Source organism: Astatotilapia calliptera, chromosome 20 (assembly GCF_900246225.1).
Source record: "Astatotilapia calliptera chromosome 20, fAstCal1.2, whole genome shotgun sequence".
Lineage (NCBI taxonomy): Eukaryota > Metazoa > Chordata > Actinopteri > Cichliformes > Cichlidae > Astatotilapia > Astatotilapia calliptera.
Window position 1 is genome coordinate 27,805,888 of NC_039321.1, and position 24,905 is coordinate 27,830,792.

At 42.9% G+C, this 24,905-nt stretch overlaps 1 protein-coding gene across 1 annotated transcript in view; it reads left to right on the top strand.

Annotated features, from left to right (window-relative positions):
• Positions 1 to 24,837, top strand: part of lhfpl5b (LHFPL tetraspan subfamily member 5b) — a 33,140-nt gene extending 8,303 nt beyond the window's left edge. Inside the window, exons 2-4 of the mRNA XM_026154854.1 lie at positions 21,118 to 21,549; positions 23,408 to 23,644; positions 24,726 to 24,837. Coding sequence (XP_026010639.1) covers positions 21,141 to 21,549; positions 23,408 to 23,644; positions 24,726 to 24,736 — 657 coding nt within the window. The 5' untranslated portion in view covers positions 21,118 to 21,140 and the 3' untranslated portion in view covers positions 24,737 to 24,837. The remainder of the gene's footprint in view (positions 1 to 21,117; positions 21,550 to 23,407; positions 23,645 to 24,725) is intronic.
• Positions 24,838 to 24,905: the final 68 nt, after the last annotated feature.

Below are 24,905 nucleotides of genomic sequence, written 5' to 3' on the forward strand. Positions count from 1 at the left end.
AAATCAGGGGACAGAAAACAGGCTTGTTTTACTGTATTGAAGCCCTGCCAGTCCCCTGTCAGGGGGTTCATTATACTGAGACAGAGATGCAAGGCCCTATAAAGTGAAGGCATTCCTTATTATAGAGCACAGTTAGGAGGTTTCAGAGTCTTGTAAGTCAAGGCTGGAACCAGCTGCAGAACTCACAGATAATGTCAGGCCAGTCTCCGGTGATAACAGGTTGAGAATTACAGCCACGGATACCTTTGTAGTTACGTAAGCATGTTTTGAAAAGCTCAGGGTTCGCAGGTTTGTGTCTCTGTGGTTTCTGCTTTGAAATGTTGCGCACGTACAGTAACACGGGGTAATTTATTCCAATCGTTTTCCGTCCAAAAGAAAAATGAACAGAAAGAAATAACTGGATTTATTGAGAGCTGTCATGCATACAGGGATCATATAACCTTTCATAATTCCCAAGTGTGATTGCAAGTGGTAGAAAAAAAATGCTTGCACATTTTAATAAAAGAAAATAATACTGGGGTCATTCCTCATATCCTCTGACAGATCTGTTCCTTAGGCAGCTGAGACAGCTGGGAGGACTCGGATGTGTGGCAGACATTTTTTCTCTTCATACCCAAAGGAAATTTTAACTTTGAACTCAGCTTGTGGATTGTATTATTAATGCAGATCATGTACACAGCCACGGCAGTTTGTAGCACAGGCTATGAAATTTGTCAGCTGTTGTAATTTCTTTTGTAATGATCCTGGAGAGAGAGGAGAGCAGAAAACAGCAGCAGCAGCTCTGCACTGCACACCCACCTTACCTCAGACACCACTGAAGGGTCACTGGGATACGTGAACCACAGCGGGCCACGGTTGAATCTTTGCCTTTTTATTTTTATCTCTCGCTTATTTGTCTCCAGGGACTCTGCGTGGTTTGCAGGTGTGCTTCCCCCCCCCACCAACAATAGAACGACTCTGGCGGCCTTCTCTCTGGCAGCGTACGACGTCGCTCCACCATTTTTGTGAAAATATGTTTCACATTCTGTTTGCAGAGCGGTCAGATTGTCCAATCAATGAATCCAGTTGCTGTATTTAAATGCCAAGCTGTAAGAGACAGAAACGATCCCTAGAGAAGTCATTTAGGGCTCGTCGGCTTGATGAGCCGCCTCCCTCTGAATGCCAAGAATGCATAAACTTGTTGGAGACATAATCTGGAAAAGTTAGGGTTCCTCGCATCTGAGTACCTCTTGAGGGTTTCTCTGAATAGCGTGGTGTTGCCGCATGCCTCCTTGCTTCACTTCACAGGCAACTCATCATCCACCAGCAGCCTGACCTAGATCCTGCCATCCCTGTGCTCAGTTCGTATACATATTCATTGGGCTCTCTTAATCATAAGACAGCCCCTTGAGCGGAAGAGAAAACTCTCTAATTAGTTGCTATCATCCGATGGCAGCTCATTGGGCTCCGTTTGTCTTGCCTGTCACATGTTTTTGTCACTGTGTGTTGGTGCGGTTGTTTCGAGGCCGGTTGTCGTCTGCCATAACTGCGGTCACTTGCAAAATAAGGGTTATGATGCACCTGAAATCCAATTACAAGTATGTTGAGGCACGCTTGATACTGTCTCTTCAGTAGTAGTAGTAGTAGTAGTAGTAGTAGTAGTAGTAGTAGTAGTAGTAGTAGTGCTTCAGAGACTCCACCACGTGACCGTCATAATGGAAAGGCTAGGGTTTGTAGCTGCCTACTCTCAGAGAAATCCATGAAGGGTGCTCAGCTTCTTCAGAGTGTGTTACTCTTCTCTCCTTGTCCAGAAACCTCCAGAGTTTTCTGTGTAAATAAGACCCTGGATTTAATTTAGCTTAATTGGTTTTAATATGTATCTTGGGCCCTCAGATCATGAGTGGACACATCCAGTGCAAGCGTTAATGACCATCAAGCTGCCTTGTGAATCAGTTACATAAGCCACTTCAGTAATCCTCCTTGTCCTGACCCCACCCTAACAATGATACTGTAAAAATGTCCGTCTTGTCTTGTGCCCGCTAGCAAGTTGCAAATGACTTTGTCCAGCGAGCAGTAGCTGGAACGGGTCATGCTAAATAAACTACATGCTTGGTTCACAAGGAACAGTTGAAACAGTACTTTTGTGACAGTCTTTGTGTTGTGATTCCACGACTGAAATACAGGGACACTGAGATAGGATTAATAAACAAAAAATGAGCTTTTAAGGACCAATGCAACAAAATCCAGAAACAAACTAAGTCCAAACACTGATCCAGGATTCGTAAGGAGCACAAAATGTAAGGGGAGAACAAACCAGACAGAAAACAGGCAAAGTGGCATCTAACAGGGGGAGAAACAAGACCCTGAAAGCCCAATGGACTCAGGTGACACTATTAAGAGAGGCAGACAAGTCAGACAGTCATTACCACAATAAAATAGGAAGTCACAGTGAGGAAAGACAAGAAAACTAACATACTGGTTAAACAGAAAAGGTCAAATACAAGGAAACCCTCAGAAAGCAACACACAATGTCCATTAAATTAAAAACAGGAGCCCAAACTCAAATACTAGACCTCGACTTTCTGGTGGAAGTGATACTGAAAGCAAAGAAATCTACGTATACAATCACATTTTAAAACCAAGTGTAGGCAGGGTCTTAGAGCTGAACTTTAACCAGTCATATCAGTGCTACATCCAGTGGATTGCATCACACTGTTAAGTTCTGTGAAAAATTCAAACCACAGTGTGTTTCTGGGTCTGTAAAGCTTGTAATGTGGCGCATTATTGGAATAAATGTGACACTGAAACAAATAAAATTTGCAAATAAGAAAAACAAATTAATAGAACAAACTGAGGGGGGGTTGTCTTGGAGGATGTTAACATCCTTCTTCCCTAAAGTCGTGGAATTTACGAAAGAAGCAACAATAGAAACAGCAGAGGCCGAGCTGAAAATGTACTCGAAGCATCTTCATAGCATTCTTTGTAACATCCTCTGTGTTTAAGTGTCGTTGTCCGTCAAGCTATATCTGTGTGACATTTTTCAACCACAGATTATTACAAATCATACCAGACTGGTTTTAATTTGATGTGTAGCACTTCTCTGGTTAAGAAAATGAATTTGACATGTAAAACTGCTTGAGTGCATCTTTCAGTTGCATATCATGGAGGACAAACCACCTTCCAGGAAGCTCAGGTGTGCAAAAGATGAGACACAGACGAAGAGGATGGAGACAAATACAATTCTCAACAAAAGTCAAAACACTCAGAAAGAACTACACTGAAATGTGGTGAATAAAAGAGAGCAGTTCTCCTATCAGCCTAAAGTTTGACAGAAACAGACGTGTTAGAGGGCTTAATGAAAAAAAAATCCTAATATCTTCAAAGGCTGCAAAAGTTAAAATGCCAGAAAGACAAACAAAGCTGACGGCTTCTTGTTATTTTCTGATGAAAGAATTCAAAAAGAAAAAAATAAACACACAAGTTTGTGTGCTTCTTATATATGTGAGGACATCAATCCCTGAAAGAAATGAATCCACTCTTCAGTTCCCTTCTTCTCCAAAGAGTTTTTTAGCATCTTTAATCTCTTTCCCAATTTTTATCATTTCGGTTCACTCTCGCCTCTCTTCTTTGCATCGTTTTTGCCATTTGCTATCCCATACAACACCTTCCTACTTCCAGATTGCAGAAACATTAGCCAATTGAACGTAGTGGATGTTTTGGCCTCTGGAGAGGAAGATCTGTCTTCCAGGAATTGGTGAAACCCTAAAACGTTGCTAAAAAGAGAGTTAATATTGTACTTTAAATACTAAATCTCATGTGGGCAAAAATTCAACCACAAATGATCATTTTACCCATCAAGTTTTGGGGGTTTTTAAGGCTCTCCGGTGGACTGTCTGTCATTGTCTTAAAATAAAAAGACCCTCAAACCTCAAATAGGCTGCTTACGATACAAAACACAACGAAACCTGCCCCAAAGAAATATTGAGCGGAGACGGTTTCTATCTCAGAATGAATCTTACAAAAACAGAAGTGCAATAAAACATGCGCATACACACTTGTCACTATTTGTCATCGTCCACAAAGCTGCTTTTTCTTGTCAGGGGCTGAATTGTTAGAAATTCCTGCCTGCCCGCATCCACGGCAGACGTTACTGTGTCCAGTGGAAATCAATGAAATAAAATGAATTGAATTACTTTGGAGGCTGGGAGCCTGGGAGAAATGTATCATCTGCTGAATTATAGTCCACAGCATCATCTACATTTTGCATTGCAGCGTCGTCGTGCCACAGCAGCACACTTGTTATCAGCCTGCTTCAGGATGCAAAGTGAAGGAAGTGCGGCTGTTCATCTTTAACAAAATCTGAATAATTTAGATGTTTGATAAAAAATAAAATTGCCTTCAGTGGCACCATCACGGACTGGGCTACAACTTAAAGTGAGAGAAACGAGGGGCCTCCCACCCAGAGCACTTTCCAAAAGCATTTTGACCTCATCTATTTGTTCAGTAAGCACTGAGTCTATTCTCAAATGCTGCACCCATGTAGCCTTGTGCCCCTGCAGCGCCAAGAGGCAGGGATACTATTCTCTAGCACCCTGATCAAAGTTTGCTTTCCACTGTGGGTGGGAGGGACTTTTATCACAGTGTTTTCTCACAGCTATATTCATGCAAATTATTGCTCTTGTTCCCTGTGCACTGTGTGCAGAACGGCCGGGAATGACTACACAGAAAGAGTTATATGTGAACATTTGCTGTGTAAGGCTCACAACAGGTAACCACCAATGGCTCACTGAGGGGAAATAGCTGGATTCCTCCCACACAGAGATCAGACGCAGGTGCAATGGAGCACTGCTGAGCCAGAGGAGGACTAACAGTACTGCACACATCCCTGAACATTATCAAGAGTGATCTGCTTGCTAAGTAGAAAAAAATCTGAAGAGTCCTGTGGTACGAGACTAAACACCACTGTGGCTGGTTGTTGTCTTTTTGCACTGCAGCAGCGTGCAGTGGTGTGAACTGTTTTTGGAGTGGAACCTGTATGTGTGTGACAGCATGATTAATGTGACTCCCCACCCTCGGTGTTATTCGACCCTCGTGGCTCTCACATATGGATAATGAGGAAAGCCTGCCTTGCCGGCTGAAGCAACCTCCTCCCCTGCTCTCCATGCATAGACCCTCTGGTGCAACCATCACAGCCAGAGGATGCTCCAAGCAGGATCTGCCATTATGGTTTTCCTCATTACAGGAGCAGCGTGATTTTTAAGAGTTGATGGGCATATGTGTGCACACAGGGGCCCAAGGAAGTCATTGCTGGCAGGCCAAAAAAATAAAGCACTCATCAGTGGAGAGTACTGGTAGCAGGCTTGCTGTGGACTCGTTAACGTCAACAGTCCCTCGAGCTATTCCTTACTACCAGCAGCTGCCACTTGACAACTTCCACTGAAATGACAGCTCGCTCGCCTCCGTCGTATTCCACAATCAAATGAGCGAAGAGGCGATGAAGTGAAAGGGACTCATTGCTTACTTACAGCGAATGCTTTTCTTCATTCGCACAATGTTTACAGTTTGTCCTTCACACTTTCCAAAATTTGATTGTCGCCCCCTTAGGCTAGGATTACAGAGTCAACACATTTACATTGCCATTGTACCTTCTGAGATGTCACACACATATAGAGTTCAGTGTCACATGTGTTTAGCATCTGTACACTGTAACTGCCTGTGAGTTTAAAAAAAAAGGGGGGGGGGGGGACTCTGAAAATCTTTTTCTGTTTCAACAAGTGTCTGGTAGAGTTCTTTGAGCTCCATAAACAGATAGCCTATATGGTAAAGCAGCGTTTCTGCACACCTTCAGCTCCTGCCACATTACTGCAATAAATCAGCTCACAACGCAAACTTCAAGTCAAGTTGGGGTTCTGGAGGGCACTCTGTCTGTGGGCTGGGGTTCTGGCTGGTGTGTTGCCAGGGTTGCAGGTTGGTGCATGCACTGGGGCCACGCCCAGAAGCCTTCAGTGCACTGGTTGAACAGGGAGGGCCCTTTAGCTGCCAGGGAGGTTTTTACCATCTTTTGCAGGTGCTCTCTACCCTTTAGGAGACCACTCTGCAGGCGGGAGATCGATGGACGCAACCTGGGAGTCTATTGTCTTATTTAGTCCAGGAGTTGACAGAATGTTGGGTGGGTGTAGTTTTCCATGATACCACCACACATGCAGGGTGTGCAGGTGCAGGTGCATCACTGAGGTGCAGGGGAGGGCCTCCTTCTCTGTGCCCTCATGGCCGTCTGTGTCTTAATTTTACTCCACAACTTAGACACTCTCATTACTTACATTCTCATGACAAGTACATATAGGACACTGGGAATGGACACAACAAACAACGTTCGGAGGGCTTGTTCATTCATTCAGCCAACAATGTGGTGCCGGTGCCCCCATTGAGGGTTCTTGGGAGGGTCCATGCTGATGCCAGTTGCTGTCTGGCAGGAGCTGGCCGTCTGGTCAGGGTCTGGGCTGGTGGCTGCTCTGTTGCTGCAAGCACCGGGACTGTCTGCTTGTTTCCACCCCAGAGTGAATGGGACCATTACTGGGTGTGGGGGCTGATTGCCCCTCTGGGGGTATTGGTGCCTGGACCTGGGAGTATAGAGTGTGTATGAGGAGTGTGAGTATGGAATCCATTTCTATGTGTCTCTCACTTGAGTGTTTGTGTGAGTGTTTGTGTGCATGAGGGTGGGAATGCATGTTTGTGTCTGTGTGTGCGTGTTTGTCTATGTCTGTGTGTCAGCTCAGGTCTTAAACTCCCCCTCCCTGTTGTAGATTCTCTCCTTTTCTTTGTCTATCGCTCTTTTTCTCCTCTATTTTTCTCTCCCTGTCCTCTCCTTCCATTATTAACTTTTCCCTCCTTTTCCACCCCCAGTATTGTCCGTTATGGTTGTAATAATCCAAAATAAAAAATCCTTTTTTTTTTCTTTTTTTGGCGCCTGTCCCGTTTGGCTCTTTTGCCATCAGAATTGTTGTCTAAAGGCAAAGAAAGATGCCCAACGGATTTACTTTACCAAATTGACCATCCCAGCCTTGCCGTAATGGTCCATTTGATTCACCTTTTATTGTTTATTTTATTTTCACTTACTGAATACGGGACAGACTTGACTGGGGGAAAGAAGGGGAGAAAGAAAGAGGGAAAGAGAAACAGCTGAGAAGAGGGACGGGGGAGAAGGGCAAAAGACAAAAACCAACAGAACGGGCAGAGAAAAAAAAATGCATATATCAATCACCTGGATCACCTGCTGAGAAAGAAAAAAGAAAACAAGCAGAAGAGAACAAGAGTAATAGAATAAACAACATCACAATGATATATGGGAATATGACAGTAAATACTAAATGTTAAACATTATTGTGCAGCACGTAAGATCAACAGAACACAGTGTGCTTTGAGGTAGGAGCCAAAAAGGGTGTAGTTTGTGGGTGTGATCACCCGTGTGTACACCTGTGAGCATGGACGCGCTTGTTTTTTTAAAAGGTTCCTTCATGTAATGATCTGCTAGAGGGTGTGGGGGGGCCACAGCCCCGTCCTCCAGGGCATGAAGCAGGTGTGGAGGAGATCAAAACTCCAGACATCCAGAGGCCCCCAGAACACAAGAGACCAAGGAAGACCAACAGAGGGGCAGCTGCGCCACTGTCCCAGAAAGAGCTGAGGAGAGTCCCAGATGAGGGCTCACTCAGCAGCCGTGGAGCAGAAGCCAGGGGGGGTTGCAGTGACGCGCCCGTGAGCTCCGCCGGCAGCCAGCTGTGCCTGAGTGACCCCACCTCCGAAGTGGCCCGAGCGAGCCCCAGGCTCCAGGCCCCGATAAGCGGCCGCCAAGGAGTGAGCCGGTGTGTACCTGGACGCCCATCCCCGGACACAAAGAACCACCAACGCACCGATGTCTGAGGGGGTCCGCCACTGGCAGGGGAAGTGGTGGTAGGAGGAGATAGGCCTCCAAACCTTGGAGGGCCTGAGATGTCCCCAGAGAGGTGGCGCCTGACACCCAACCTGACATATAGACACAGACATACAGGCACACACAGATACAAACATCCATTCCCACCCTCATGCTCTCATATGCACTTACTCCACACTCAACCAACGTGGAGACAGACATAAAGAGACGCTGTACACACGATCACACTCCCCAAGCATATTCTACAAACCGGGTCTAGGTACCCTTGCCCCTGGAGGGGGGAACTGCACCCAGACCCAGGTGGTATTACCCTTTTCCCTGTGGTGGGGGGAGGCAGACCGCCCCGACTCCACAGCAGCAGGGAGGCCCCACACTCCAGACCGCAGCCGGACGGCCAACTCCTCCTCCTAGCCCCCCCGCTCCAGCAGGTCGCAGAGAATGGGGGTGAGAGAAGACTCCAAACCTCCCTCCACCCGCTCATTGTAGTGTTGATGCATGTGTGTTCTAAGGTGCATTTAAAACCCAGGAGGGCATGGAGCTACCTGCCAGAGAGCAGCAGGTAAGCGCATGGTCCCTCCTGCTAGCCCTCAATGTCTACGTGTATTTAAAATTGAGAGGTGGGCAACGACGCCAGGGGTGGGGTGTACACCCTGATGGTACTTTGGACTCCGTGTATTGTGCCCACCCCCAAGATCCTATATGTATGTGTAATGAGAGTGTGAGTAATGTGAATGTCTAAGTTGTGGGATAAAATTGAGGCAGAGGCAGCCAGAAGGGGACAGAGGGGGGGGTAGCCTCCTCTGCACCCTGGTGACATACCCCTACTCCAAGGTCCTGCATGTGTGGGTGGTTGTGGTGGAGCGGGAAGAGGGAGGCAGCTGGAGATGGGGAGGGAAGGAAGGGAGGGGCAAGTGACCCCTCCCTGGGGCCAGCTCCCCCGCTGACCCCAGTAGGCACCCCCATACTCCGCGACCCGCCAGGGAAAGGGGGCCCAGGCCCATCCAGACCGGGGCCCAGCGCAGGAGCGCCTCCCGGCCCCACAGAGCCCGGGACAGTCCACCCAACCCCACCACAGAGAAAACTGCACCCACCCCACCATCCACTCATCTTCAAGACTACATAAGACAATAAACACCCAGGCTGAGATCTTCCTCCACCTCTCCTGTATCTCCCCCTCCTGCAGAGAGAGCCCCTGAGGAGAGGAAAGCTCCTGCGAGATGTGACAATCTTCCCCACCAGTTGAAGAGCCCCCCAGGTGGCTCGATGCACCGGCGGCACCCTGCTCCAAAATAAAAAATCCTAATAAAGTTTTAATCAAATATGACAATCAAGTGGACCATTATAGCGAAGGCAGTAATGCTCTACTTGTGAAAGTAACTCTGTCAGTTTTTAGCCTTCAGACAACAATTCTGATTACTACAATGCCAGACAGGACGAGGGGGGCAGGGGGGAGAGGGAGAAAGGAACTTCTAGCAGATGCACAAATATGCTGTGTGTGAAGCGAACACGTTGCGAGAATGAGAAATGTCTTTGCATATGCAGAAACTTCCTTTTGAAGCAACATCCTGTCATCGCCGTTTACATGAGCTGGCATCATCATCAGTCACTGTTTCATCAGCATTCGATGCAAATAATGTTTGTTTGGATAACATCCGTCTGAGGAACCGTATTGCAAATGTGTGAAGATGAGCTAGCAAGGCACAGATGCTATACACTCATCTCACACTGAACGTTAATGCCAGCAGGGTTTTGGTATGTGTGCGTTCACAGTGGAACTCTTGAATGTGAACTAAGTCTATCAATATGCTTTCCATAGTCATTTCATATTTAAGCATGCTGCTAAGGGGCAAAAAAAAGGTGTGGAACATAAAGTGTTGCATCATATCAAGCTTCAGCAAAATCTAATGTTGTAGTAGCATGATAGTATGTTTTATACATTAACATATCCAAAATAGAATACAATGACAATACATCTCATATAAATACTATAATAAAAAAAAGGAAATCGTGTTGTTGGTGGTGTTAGTTTAAAAAAAAAAAAGAAAAAGAAAACCACTTCAGAAGGGGTCACTTTGAATCTGATGCCAGCAACACGTTCCAACAACGTTGGGAAAGGGCTGTTTATCCCTGTGCTGCATCAACGCTTCTTTTAACAATGCTCTGTAAACTGGTGGAAATTAAGACCAGCTGTGTTTTTGAAAGTGAAGCTTTTTCTTCGGATCAGCAGTTCAGAGCCTCCTTTGTTTGTATTTTGTTTCAGCCGATTCTGAACCCACTGTGGAGCAGTGTTGTACTACACGGAGAAGGTGGTTTGATTTTGTCTCGTTTGCTTCAAATGGACTGCTGGGTTTTTGTTTCTGTACAGTGCTGTGCAAAAGTCTCGATTTACCCCTCATTTCTTTATACTTCCCAAGGAGCCAGACTTTCTTGTAACCTTTAGTCCTGAGCAATAGTTCTCCAGGCGTTTTAGAGACAAAACCAGTGTTTTGTTTACACATAGCACACAACTTAGCAAAGAACCAATTTTAAATTGCGTCTTTATGAACTTTGTAATGAAACTTGTCAAAGATAGCACTGTTTGGCAGGCATGAAACTGTATCATTGCACCAACAAGGTGATTCTTAAAGAGCTCTTTGCTGCAAATTTGGCATATATCAGCATGGTGTGCAGTGTGTCCTTAAGTAATTGAGGAAGACAGACAAGTGGAGGACAAAACAATATGTGTATATCTACAGCAGGTGAACAGTGTCTGACAGTCATGTCCTTAAGATCCAACAAAGATCTGACACAGGACCTCAACTGTACTTAAGCAGTGCGATATCAGCTTAAGAGAAAACAGAACAAAAGGCGTCTGAAGAAGAGCTTTAAATGTCCTTCAGTGAACCTGAAGGCTACTTAAAGAAATTATGAGAACGCTTACTTAAGAGAGCTCAGGCTGTGTTGAAGAATAAAGGTGGTCATACCAAATATTAACTTTCAAGCTTGTTAAACGCCATATGGTAAACCAGGGGTAGGCAGATCCAGGCCTCGAGTGCTGGTATCCTGCAGGTTTTAGCTCTATCCTTGAGCCAACACAGCTAATTAAAATGGCTAAATTACCTCCTCAACATGTCTTGAAGTTCTCCAGAGGCCTGGTAATGAACTAATCATTTGATTCAGGTGTGCTGACCCAGGGTGAGATCTAAAACCTGCCTGGAGTTCGACACCTCTGGCATACAGACAGGAGCAAATGGGGATCGAACCACCAACCTTCCAATTAGTAGGTGACCTGCTCTACCTCCTTAGAATTGCTAGAATTGTGCAAACCCTGTTTTTGTCTTATATACTGAGTTTCCATGTATGTTTGGACATTTCAATAAATCGTTGTACATATTTCCCATTTTCCTAGCAAAAAATAAAGATATGGAGGGGGGGGACTTAAGAGTTTTGCACAGCGAGGGGTTGTTTTCTTTGCAAAGCAATCAATAAGAAAAAGCTTCATGATGCTGTGTAGCCATTTCATTTCATTTCATTTTCATTTATTTATTCATTTTCAGGCACAACAAATACCTATATTGAACATAAAATACACAAAACAAAAAACAAAACTTGCCTGAAAAAGGAGTGGGACGAAGAAAACTTATTAAATCCCACCCCTATACTCACTCATCAACAAAAAAAAACAATAAACTTCCCGCAGCTACGCCCATCATTGCATACAGACCCATCAACAGCCCCGGGCAGATACAAGCATCTAAGCGGCAGCTCGCAACCAACAATTAGAGCCTTCATAACTGAATACAGAATATATAAATTATAAATTGCATTACCACATTTGAACTGCACATTAGTGTTTTTTATTAATGCAGTGCTGTATTGGTGGCGCATTATTGGTTTTCAGTCTTGTTCCTTGTGTGCAGAAATTTATCCAGGTTCTCTGAATCTTTTTTTGTTATTATCTACTCTGGGTGATGAAAGTCCTTATTTGCTTCGCAGTTTTGTGTTGCAAAATGTAACCTTTAAATAGCAGAACTATTTGTTGAAACAGTCTTTCGGCAAATCAGAGAGGGGTGAAGCCTTCCTCGTCATTACTTCTAAAAGACTCAGCTTTTCTTGTATAATCTGGTATAATCACCCAATCATGTTTGGCCTACTGACCTGTTTGCCATCTCACTTAATTACCTCTGAGATGTTCCACCAGGTGTTCTTTCTTTCTTTTCTTATTTTAAGCATCAAACAGCCTTACTAAAGGTCTAAAGGACTTCTAAAGAAAAATGCTTCCATGTAAACATGGTAATGCTGTCTTTATACTGTTTTCAATTAAATATAGAGTTCGAGTGATTTGCAGAACATTTATGTTGTGTTTTTGTTTACATTGTATATCACTTATATTTAATTAGAGCTGTTGAAAATACACTGGTTGACAAGAATTGGATGAGAAGATTATTCTTAACTTTCATGTCTGTCTATTACAAAAAAGTCAAGTTTAGCACATGCATGCACATGCACACAGGAGAAATGACAAAGTGGCCCAAAACCATTCTCACCCACACAAATCAATAAAGAGTAGATGATGAAACAAACAAGATTAAATGCAGTAATTAGTGAGCTTGGAAGGAAGATTTTGCAATTGTTGGACGGAGCCGGTGTAGCTGTTCTAATCTCTGTGCTTAGATAAACTAATCCCCTGCGTGTTACATTTATCACAGGCTACAGAGCAGGAAAAAGAAAGTCAAATTATTCCCATAAATCACAGAAACATATCTGGAGCTGCTTGCTGCTTTCTCCTTACAACAGCACTGTGACAGCAAAAACTGTATTCTGTGAATATTTCAATGAAGAGAGAACACAGTCAGAGAGAAACAGAAACAGTAAACATCCTGTAAGCGAGCATGCTTTTTTTTGCCATGGGGTGAACTTGCAGAGAAGAAGAGTGACACGGGGAGTGGGCTGAATCTGCAGTAAAATCCTTCACAGTCCAATTAACAGCAAGAATTTCCCCACAGCTTTTGCAGCACCGCCTCGCCAAAATGTTAATGTCGGGGCGGGGTTCTGCTTCTTATTACTTCTTCTACAAGGTTGCATAACGACTGAAGCCTCAGTCACACACACACTGACTGAAACAGGCACTCGTGTCTAAAAGTGAACACATCTGTAAAAGACACACACAAAAAAGCACCTGCAGGAAAACACGGACAACATACGTCGCCTCTCCTCTATTTGGGCCACTTGACAGACATATTGATGGTGACATTTCAAAAAGGGCACTCCACATCTCCACATCATGACTGAAATATAGGTGTGTTTTCTTTAATCTTTTGAGAGCCTCTGATATTATACACACACATACACAATCAAAGTTCAGAGGTTTGGTTCTTTGCACACTGCCGAGTCAAGCAGAGGAGATTTGAAAAGAAAGAATATCAATGAGATTCGCCCCCTGAGATAAATGTGCCTTCTTGTCACGCATGTCCTTGCATAACTGCACCCCTACCTGATATCTCATGCAGAGTGTGTGTGCTCGCAGGAGAAGCCGGTGTCGCGGCGCCAATAACAGTGTTTTCACGGGGATTTAACCTGTCAGGAGGACTGAATGATAACCCCATCACAGACTTGATATCATGTGCACATATACACACACATTGGGCTCGGAGACAAAGAAGGGCATCTGCAGGAATAAACACACTGACAAGTCAAAGAGTGAAAAATGCAGCTGTGGATTTCCTGGTGAAGTTTTCATATCAAATGAAAACCAGTGTGACTGAAGATTTTGTAAATTAATACATCAACTTGGAAGTTTTCTGAAGCCAGTTCCCTTCAAAAAACAACACACCACGAAGGATTTGTTTAAAATACTCTTGGGTTCAAGATCAAAAGATGGCACAGGAATACCCTCCTCTGGGAGGAAGGTATGATCTATATCGAGCTGTTCTCTTTTGTGTAAAAGCCCTGTATGTAAATGCAAATGTGTGAACAGTGAGGACAGTCTGTTCCTTGTCTGGCTGTTTGTTCGGGTGGACTTATGGGGGGGGGGGGGAGCATTGCACTCTTAATCAATCCTCTGTGCATAGACTGTAATAAGTAAGCTCACTCACTTCAGTCAGTACACTTAATGGCATACTGCCCCCTCTTGGACACTGATATTAAAGGTTTTTGGGGGGTTTTCATCAAAGAATAATCACTTTCAGTCATTTTCTGTGCTTTTATTTATTCTCTTTGTGCACAATGGCAGTCTGTTTGTAGTGTTTGGGTATAGAAAAAAAATCTCATTACTGTGACGCCAGACACACATTCCAAGAGCTGTAACCATAGCCGATGCCTCAGTTATCCCAAAGGTAGTGATGCAGGGTTGTTTGGGCGGTGTGGAGAAAAAAATTTGCTCTTTTCTCTGTTTGAAATAACAAGATGTGTCTAACTGAGGTCTGGATCAGCTCCTGCTTTCTGCTGCCAAGTCATGCCGACTCTACAGAGAAGGGATAAAAGAAGATTGGCCTCAGAGCCGGCTGGACGAGCATCCATGGAGCGGCCGTGGCGTAATGAGGGAAAGAAAACATTAATGGAGGGGTCAGGCGTCAGGGAGGAGAGGATAACATTTGGGTTGTTTCCTGAACACGAGCTGTTGCTGTGAGCGAAACACAAAAAAATGCGACTGTTCCATCTCTTGTTGTGGGCAGAGCTGCAACCATTACAGCACCTGCACTGAACTCACACGGCTCGTTATTTTAAACAGTGTCTGCAAAGAAACAAAGGCACGCTAGAGCAGGGTCAGGGCGACTGATACAACAGAAGGAGGTGTTTAGAAGGATATTACTGTACTCACAACCTCAGAGACATTAAAATGAGGGAAGTAAGGGAAAACTAGAAATGCACTCAGAGACTGGCTAGTCTTCTATAACAACCCCGCAGCATACTGATTGAAGAGGTTTATTAAACTGAATACTAAGTAGAAGACCGTCTTATTATTCTCCCCCCAACCAGCATCAATGGGCTGCACTTTCCTCTGGGCTAGTCATAAAAAAAAAACAGGGCCCGAGTTTAATATTCAGATGAAATCATCTTCATATTTAATTGGCACTGGCATAGAAAGCTAGTGTAGTGTGGTGAAAACTGGTTGTTTGTCATGAATCCAAAGTCCAGGAAGAAAAAGTCTCTTTTTTCTTACAGTCAGAAACCGGAAGATGACACATACAACATTAGTGTTATAGTGAAAAAAAGGAAAGAGTGTGATGATGACAGAATATCTGGCAGGTTTTCCAGAAAACATTATGACGCACTCTTCTCTAAGTCACACCAGCAGACTTTAATCACATCAAGGAATAAGCATGTCGCTCATTTGATGAAAGTTGGCCATAAACGTAATAAAGCTGCCGAGGTTATTAGAAGTGCCACAGGCCATTTTACAACAGCTCACACACCTTATATTGGATTATAGGGAGAAATATGATGAACCAAGATAGTAGAACTTGCCCATTTACAAAGGACCGGAGAAGGTTTAATGGCTTGTGACTGAAGCCATTCATACACATTAATTCCTACAGCAATGACAACCTGCAGTGTTTTTCTGAGCCCTCTGGAAAATCTCTGGCATCGTTTAACAAGGGCAGCAACTCAGTTGTCTGCAAAAATGAGCCAAATGCTGACTGTATACACAATATGTCACAGTATGTTTTTTTAAAAATCTGTAAGTAAGTATTTAGTTGTTTGTGGGTTGCACATATGTTTAGAGCAAGGACATCAAACTCATTTTACACCACGGGAGACATTCAGCTCACTTTGATCTCACGTGGGCGGGACCAGTGAAACGGCATCATAAAGATGAAAAACTTCCCTGTAGTTATAAAGCTTTACTTGTTTCACTGCTTTATTGTGTAAATAGTGGAAAACAGGAACTTTTCTGTCATTTATTCGTTTATCTATTACTTAGTTACTTTGGTGTGGTATGAATGGTTGGGGGAGGGGGGGTTCTTCAACAGGAAAAGCTGTAAAACTAATTTTAATACAATTTAAAGTTGAAAGTCTATGCATTCCTTCACATTTACCAAAACCATCTAGTTGGAGTGTGTTTCGGGTGGATTCTGGTCCGCAGGCCTTATGTTTGATACCCCTGTGTTTGGATTCCTGGCATTTATAAGCTGTTGAAGAGGCAACCAAATTAAAAAACAAAACTCCTAACACTAATGACTTATGAAATGATTTCCCATTATTGTCCTTTTGTTAATTACCACACTATATATTTGGGTTTTATGTGACATAGTAAACTGTATTGTTGCATGATCCACTTATCTTCTTAAGTAGAGGACAAACACACCAATATTTTCAAAGTTTCTAGCTGTCTGCTGGCTGTTTGGTGCTGAAAACTTATTTTTTCAGAACATTTGTGCCAAATGTGGCTGCCTGCACCTAAAAACGGTGTCATGAGGGTAACAGAACATAACAGAAAAACAATAACGCTTTCCAATAACAAAATAATCAACACTAAACAATCAGCCTTGAAATTGCTTATTTTCTGTAATTGGTTATTTAGTGTAGATGAATGAAAAAAAGTTTCATTATATTACTTTTTCAAATGTTAGTGTCATAAGTGCTGGTAATAAGTAATTCAATGATAAAAATCCTAATTCTCTCCACCAGGGTCTCCTCCTTATCACTTCACTATCAAGGAGTCAGTTACTCACTTTAACCTGACAGACGGCTTCAGGAAGAGTCATGGAGATTGAAAAGTGCTTCCTCTTTATAATAATGAGCTTCCAGGAGCTTTGGAAAAAGTTGTATTGTTTTTCCCTAATCTAAAGTCACGCCGCAGTTTTGTTTTGAGGGATCCTTGGACGAACTGGCCTGGGTTTTGGAAATGAAATGTTTCCATTTTTAAATTTACATGATGCAGTATATCAAAATGTCTTCGCAAGTGATGATTTGCAGCATAATCTGTTGTATGAGGTACACAGAAACTCTATTTAAATGAACTCTAAGAGTGTGTGGTTCGGCATAGGAATAAATGAGCTTTTTTAAGCATTTTTTCAGATTTCATCACCAATTTAACACAATATATTACTCTATTACTATGCTCCAAAATAAAAGGCTTCTGCTTTGATCTGAGGAGAAAAATCTCTTAACATAATAAATTAATGTCAGACTATAACATATATGTATGTGTGCCAAGTAAAAATTTAATTAAAAAATGGAAAAACGTTATAATTTTAATGACAAAACAAAGTTGTTAACTCCATTTTGACTCAACATTTTTCAACACAACTCCTTCCATACCTGGATGGATTATTGTTGAGCTGGGCTGTCTATAGCATTATTTGGCAGCCTTAAATCCACCAATGCATAACATTCAAGAGGATATCACTTGGATTCAAGGGTGGGGAACGTAAGGGTGCGTTAGTGGCATCAGTGTCTTCATCATCCAGGAACTGACTACATACTCTGGCCACATGAGGCCAGGCTTTATTTTGCAACAGAAGGAACCCATCGCACACTGCACCAGCATAAGGACACTGGCTCTCAGACCATCACTGACCCACTGTCAAACTCATCATGCTGGATAATCAAAGTCAAAGTCAAAGTCAACTTTATTTGTCGATTCTGCCACATGTACAGGACATACAGAGAATAGAAATTGCGTTACTCTCAATCCCTAGATAAATAGCAAATGAACATTTAAATATATTTAAATATAAAAGTGATTAAAAATGCAAGTAAAATAATTAAAAAGTAAAAATTTAAATAAATACAATTTTACATATAACAAGAAAGCTATACAATATACAATATAATGGGTAAGTGACATTGAGTGTAAACCAGGCAGAGTAGTGCAAATAGGCAAATAATAATAAAAAATGTTGCAGGCAGCATAACATTCACAATGGCATTTCCAGACTCTTACATATCTCGCACATGTGCTCACTATGAACTTGTTCTAATCTGTGGAGAGACTGGGTGCTAGTAACGGACCTGCCAGTTTAGGTATTCGCTTGTGAATGCCAATAAAGCTGCACGGCACTGAGCTGTGAGCACAGGTCCTACAGAAGGACATCAGGACCTAATGCCACAGTCATTTTGTAGGGCTCAGCCAGTCCTCCTCCTCCTCCTGTTCCACTCAGAAAGGAGCAGATACCAGTCCTGCTGCAGGGTTGATGCCCTTCTGTTGCCCAGGTTTTGTGGCCCAGCTCTCACTCAGGTAACAACCTGACTCCTAGTATCTCCTCCACATTCTCGAGACTGTTCTGGGAGACATAACAAACCTTGTTGTGACGGTCTGTAAAACCTAAATGGGCTGCAGGTACCATCTCATACTACCAGTGTTGACAAGGAGACTAATAAGCAGCCAAACTAGAGACAAGTCAGTCAGGAGGGATAAGGAGAGAGCAACGGTCTGTGGCTGCAACCTGCAACACCTTTTCGGGAGTTGTCTTGTTGTTGCCTCTCCAGTGCACCTGTTGTCACTTTAATTTGCAGTTAAACAAGCAAATGCGATTTACACTCTGTCCAGTCATGCATCCCAACCAGACAGATCGATATCGCTGAAGATTACTTGATTTTGTTTTACACCGTGATGATCGAGTGTTTCCCTTCATTTTATTTGAGCAGTGTATTCCAGTGCTATAATTCACTGGCATTTAATTTCACAATCAGAAGTGCAGCTGCAGATAAGATTCAAATCCTAATTTGTTTCCATGGTGTCTTCTGATTAGTTTATTTTGGGTCTTCTTTATTTTAATTTCTTTTCCCTTTTTTTTCTTTCTTTTTTTTACATCTTGTGTCATCATCTTCAGACGTGCCAGACATTTGCCAAATCACTTTCACTCACAAAGATAAATTCTTTAACCAAGACAAAGATCCTCTGCTTTGTCTTTTCATGCCCCTGAGAATGAAAAGAGCTCAAAACTTTAAGGGTGACAGACACTTAGAGGACTGAAAAGCCTGGGCAAACAATGCTTCATTCTCCTCAGCCAACAGGCAGTGAAGTGTTGCTTTAATTCATGGTCAGGAGCAGGTGACAGCTCTAAAACTGCAGATGGGTATTCTTGAGTTTGTAGCGAGGTGAGGAAATGGTGAGACAGTCAAACACAGTCTTCCTACTGCTAATGGTTATATCTTGTGGTTATAGGGCTTCAGAAAGTATTTGTTATCCACCTCATATCCCTAAGAGTTTTCATTATTTGAATTTTTATAAATGAAGAAGTGAATGCAAAGTGCTGAATGAGCTTTCTTTTTCTTCAGATATTTTGACATGTTGTCAGAGGAAAGTTTGGTTTTATTAGAGCTGTAAAAGATATGGGCAAAGTTTTATTACTGGATTGCTTTTTTATGTGTGTACTTGCTTCGTTTCGTGACCAGCTGCCTGGCCTTGGCCCCTGATGGATAAATAAAATTTAAGTGTGACATAAATGTGTGTGCAACATGTTTGGAACAATCTATCTTTTTTTTTCTGTGCACATATCTTCTTCAATGAGACACTGAAAATACAGACAGCTTCCTGAAATCTTGACATGACGGCCTTCACGGGCTGTCACATATATCAAGAGATTACACCTCATTAGAGCAGCGCTCAGAGATTCCTGAGACTGGTTTTGATTGGTCTTTTTTATCTAAACTGTGATGTCTACTTTCCATATCATCCATCTTTGTGACTGTCTCTCAGGCAGAGCTGGTGTTTTCCTCTCCACTACCCTCCCGAGCTGCAGGGAGCCATCAGGGATCCCCCGGGAACGCAGGACAACCACTCATCCCTGAATGCTGTTTCACTACACATGGCACAGTGTCACGGAGGAGGCCCTCAAGCACCTTGTTACCGACACTGACTAGTGGGTGAAGAGCACAGATGGTGGCACGCTCTGTCCGGCTGCTGCTGTCAGCCTGGAGCCGTAGTTGTTATCTCACACTGAATGTGGCCACTAGTTTGAAGTGATAGATTTTTTTAAGAGCAAGGGAGCCTGCAAATGAGGTTCACTTGTATGCTATATTTCTGCAGCTGGATTTTCAGCCCACAGAGGGGACATTTCTTTTAAAAAAGAAAAGTACCAAGTGACAGAGACCATTATCCAGAAAAAGCTGGACTCGTCAGCGTTAATTAGATCTCCGCTTTGGCATCGAGCCTCACAGAGAAGCCGGGTTTTTTTGTTTGTTTGTTTTTTTGCTAAAATTAGTGGGCTATGAAATTTGAAGCCCATCCGCTTGTGTTTCCACATCTGTGTCTTTTCTGACTCTGACTTTACTGCAGCTGAACTCTCAACATCCTCAGCGACAATCGAAAGCCATAACCCAGCCAAGCTGCCCCCTCCCTTTATTATAATTCATCAAAATAAGATACTTATTGTGTTCCTGTCGCTGGCACTAGCTTCCAGATAAGCAGAACTCCAATAAGAAGACTCAGCTGGAACAATATTGAATTTGATATCAGCAAACCTTTATTTGAAGCTTCCTGCGCATCAGCCGCGAATTTCAGCAAACCTTATTCGTTCTGGCTCCGTATTCATGAGTTTCTAAAACTCGTTAAATATCAGATTATGACATTTAAGGAAACTGGGGAAATGGGGAGTTGGTAGAAAATTAAAACCGTAAAAATGTAACAGTTAAAAAAAAAGAGTGTTTACTGTTTATATTTACCTGTGGTTGCACTTTGGGCAACACAAGTAGCTGTTTACTTTCAGAAAACAGAATGATAGAAAAGGATTACAGTGTTAAAATCAGGCTTGTGTAGGCTTTATGTAAATAAAAACGTATAGTGTGACAAATCGATTGCCTTGATACTAATATTTGAAGCAGTGTTCAGGATAAATAGTTGTGTTTTTAAGCTTTTTAGTCAAAAGTTTGTAATATTAAACACCACGAAGAACTTTCTTTCACATTAAAGCGGAATCAAATGGATGAGTTTCCTGGCTGTGTAATAATAACTGTTGTTTATTTTAACCTCGCCTGTTCTTGCCTGCATGAAATGAATTAATTAGCTGTAACACACAGCCCTGTACGGCAGTTCATTCAAATGCGCTGTGTTAATTTACAGTAAATTAGTTTTAGTTACTTGCGGGTAACACTGCATCTTCACGCCAAGCCTTATCAGGTAGCTGTCAATCTGTGACATCAGAGAAACGTCATTAATTAGGCTGTGGTGCTCTCCAGGGTGCTGAATACTCAGCCAGTCCGCAGAACGAGCCGTGTGTGTCTGTGTGCGTTTATCCTTCCAGCTCTACAAACAAACCTCTAACAGACCTGCTTTCTTTCAAAAGGCCGACACAAACTTTTTGCGGACATGGACCTCCTTCCAGCGCAGGAAGCTGCCAAAATCTACCACACCAACTATGTGAGGAACTCCCGAGCCATCGGCGTCATGTGGGCTGTGTTTACCATCTGCTTCGTCATCATCACCATGGTGGTCTTCATCCAGCCCTACTGGATCGGAGACAGCGTCAACACCCCGCAGGCCGGCTACTTCGGCCTCTTTCACTACTGCATCGGCAACGCGCTGACCTCGGAGCTCACCTGCAAGGGCAGCATGCTGGACTTCGCTTCCATCCCCTCACCGGCCTTCAGGACTGCCATGTTCTTCGTTGGGACCTCCATGCTGCTGATTGTGGGCACCATGGTCGGCTTCAGTTTGTTCTTCTTCTGCAACGCTGGAAACGTCTACAAGATCTGTGCATGGATGCAGCTGGCCTCAGGTGAGGGACAAAGCGAAGAGGGTTGGTTGTAAAGTTGTTGTTCCCTTTACTCAACTGCAGTTGGCAGATTATTAGTATAAATTAGCTTTTCTCAACTACGTTTATTTGACACCTATAAACAGACAGATTACGAATTACATTAAAAAGTATGAGCAGTGTGAGTAATCATAAAACTGGTTTCACCTTCATCTTTAAGATGTTTGTTTGTTTGTTTGTTTGTTTGTTTGTTTGTTTGTTTGTTTGTTTGTTTGTTTGTTTGTTTGTTTGTTTGTTTGTTTGTTTGTTTGTTTGTTTGTTTGTTTGTTGGGGGAGGGTTGTTACAAGCAAGAATATTGCTACGCATGGGTAATTGTTCATATGCGATGATTCATTAGACAGTAACCAAAGATAATTTTTAGCTTTTGCCTTTTTATAGTTTGCAGTGAAAAACTAACACTAAACTCACTAAACTCTAGGATCAGCTAAAAAAAATGATACCGCAGACATTTAAAGCTGATTTTAAACAGTCCAGATGTGACAGAAGTGCAGACTTTGATCTTTAATTCAAGGGGCTTATTAAAAGTATTACAGCCGTTCATAAACATATTCCAACATTTTTCGTAGCTGAAAAAATGAAATGGACAAACATTTTTGTTTTTTAATTCTTGGATGAAAACCCTTTGCAGTCAGTGACTGACACGGATGTCACTAAATCCTCCCTTGAGGTGCTCTGCCAGACCTTTACTGACCTTCAGCTGCTGCTTGTTTGTGGGTCTCTCTGCGTTCAGTTTCGTCTTCAGAAACTGAAAAGCATTCTTTGTGGGTTGTGATCCAGTGACTGATTTGGCTGAAGAATATCACATTTCTTTGCCTTGCGAAGCTCTTGGCTTGGTTTTTCAGTATGCTTTGAGTCGTTATAGATGTTTACTTGGATCCTTACTGCCAAGTCTAATGTGGCTTTATTGTTCTTGAGTGTAACCAGTGGTTTGTGCTCTTGATGGTAGACTTTGACAATGGCACACCTACCTCCTCAAGAGACAGCCTGACTTGGTCAGATGTTGGGAAGTTGTTTTTCTTTTAATATTGATGCATCACCTGGTGGATCTGTTAATACAATGGAAACAGACAAGGACAAGGAACAAAAGTTCTTGTGACCATAAATTACCAGTTTAAATAGAAGTCTGATGAGGTTCAGTTCATCGGTTTTATTATAACTATTCGTAAGTAATAGCTCAAATATTTCACCACCTCAATACCAGAACTCAAACTAAAGAGGCAGCTGTAAAGGAGCCATGAGACCTGTGCTTCTCTTGTAAGTCAGGTGTGAAACAATGAGCTCATCCCCTCACGGGTCGAGTTCTCACCTCTCCAGTTTCAGGTGTGATGTGCGTTTGTTGTGAAGGTTGTTCTTCGCCATGGCCAATAAGGAATCCTGTTTCAGCCCAGACTCTGACACCTTCGATAGCAGATCAGTTACCTGTAACAAGATCAGGTGTTGCTGTGTCGTTAAATTTGCACCTAAAACCATACGAGGGCCAGGAAAACGATAAAAGCCTGTAAAACTTTATGGGCATGTATCTGCAAACTCACATTCTACTGTAAGTAGCTTTTGGGGAAGCCCAGAGGAGACGTTACGGGAAGAACAGCATTTAAGATTTAAGAACTTTCATAACGGTACATCATGCAAATGGCTCCACAGAGCATCATCTGCCTTGCTGAGCCATAAATAAATAAAAACTTTGGCACTTTATGGAGGTACATCATGTGTTATCATGCACTGGGGGCTCCAGAGCACCAGATTATAATTATTTATCAAAGTAAGAGCACACAAGAGGTAATTATTACAAGGCTTTGCCATTTCCATGTCCTTCCCCCGCAGGTGTGTTGATGGTGATGGGCTGCATGATTTACCCAGATGGTTGGGACTCTCCAGAGGTGAAGAGGATGTGCGGCCAGAGGACAGATAAGTACACGCTGGGAAACTGTACGGTGCGCTGGGCCTACATCCTGGCCATCATCAGCATTCTGGACGCCATACTCCTGGCATTGCTGTCCTTCACACTCGGCAACCGGCAGGACAAACTTCTGCCAGATGACTTTGAGCTGGATGGAGCAGGTGAGGGCTGTGGGGTGGTATGCAGACTGAATGCTGGGTATAGAAACAAATATTTTAATGTGTCATAGCTGGCATAGCACAAGTATAATGTGTGACATATAAAACAGCCACATTCCTTTCAGACTGGCTTGCTGCAAGGTCCTGCTGTTGTGCATGCCTGCTCTCTGTTAAGGCTTGAGCCATCATTAGAAAAAATTGCTTCACCTTAAGAAACGTATCCAAGATTGGAGATTTTTCTGCAGTTTTTTATATGCAGTCGTGTGAAAAAGAAAGTTACCACAGGACTCTTTGCAGGCCCGTGAAAAACTAAGTACACCCCATGTTTCAGTATCTTGTAGAAGCACCTTTAGCAGAATTACTTGAAGTTGTTGTTTTCAGTTTGACTATATGAGTCTCTCATGTGTCTGTGGAGGAATTTTGACCCACTCTTGTTTACGAAAATTGCACTTCAGTTCATTGCAGCCATTTAATTGTACACAGATCTCAAGAAATCCCACCACAGTATTTGAGTCAGGTTGAGGTCCGGACTTTCTGGGCTTTCAGTTTGCCATTACAGCTGTTTTCTTGTAGATTTGCTGCTGTGCTTGGGATTCTTGTCATGTTGAATGACCCATTTTCAGCCAAGCTTCAGCTGTCAGACAGATCCACCACCGTGCTTTACAGTTGGTATGAGGTGTTTGTGCAGACATGCCATGTTTGGGTTTTTATGAACCACCAAATATCTTCACTTTGGTCTAATCTAAACTTTGTCAAATGAGCAGTTTTACAGTTATTTGTTGCCATAATTTGCCCAGTGTCCCAGTGGCTGAAGTCCATTAAATCTTTTTCTTGTTAAATCTGCTCCCTTTAGGGCTTACCCACAGAAAATCATTTTCCTCCATCTCGCCTGATCCCTAGCTTTCTTCTCTGTTACACCAACTCTCTCCATATCCTCCTCTGCGCTCTTTCCCCTTTACCTCCTGCCTGGTAGATCCATGTTCAACATCCTGTGTCCAACATATCCAGTCCCTTCTCTGCACATGGTCAAACCATTTCAGCCCTGGTGTCCACAAACATTTCTTCTTTTGTTTCTCTTTTACAGAAAACCCTTGATTGAATCCACAGACCTTCAGAGCCAGTGTAAAATACCATGATGCACTTTGGGTTTTCACCTCTCTTGTCGTCTAATGTTTACTGTGGTTTTGATTAATAAGATTTTGTGCTTCCTTATTTTACTATATATATTTCACAATACCCAATAAACAAGCCCACAGAAATCATG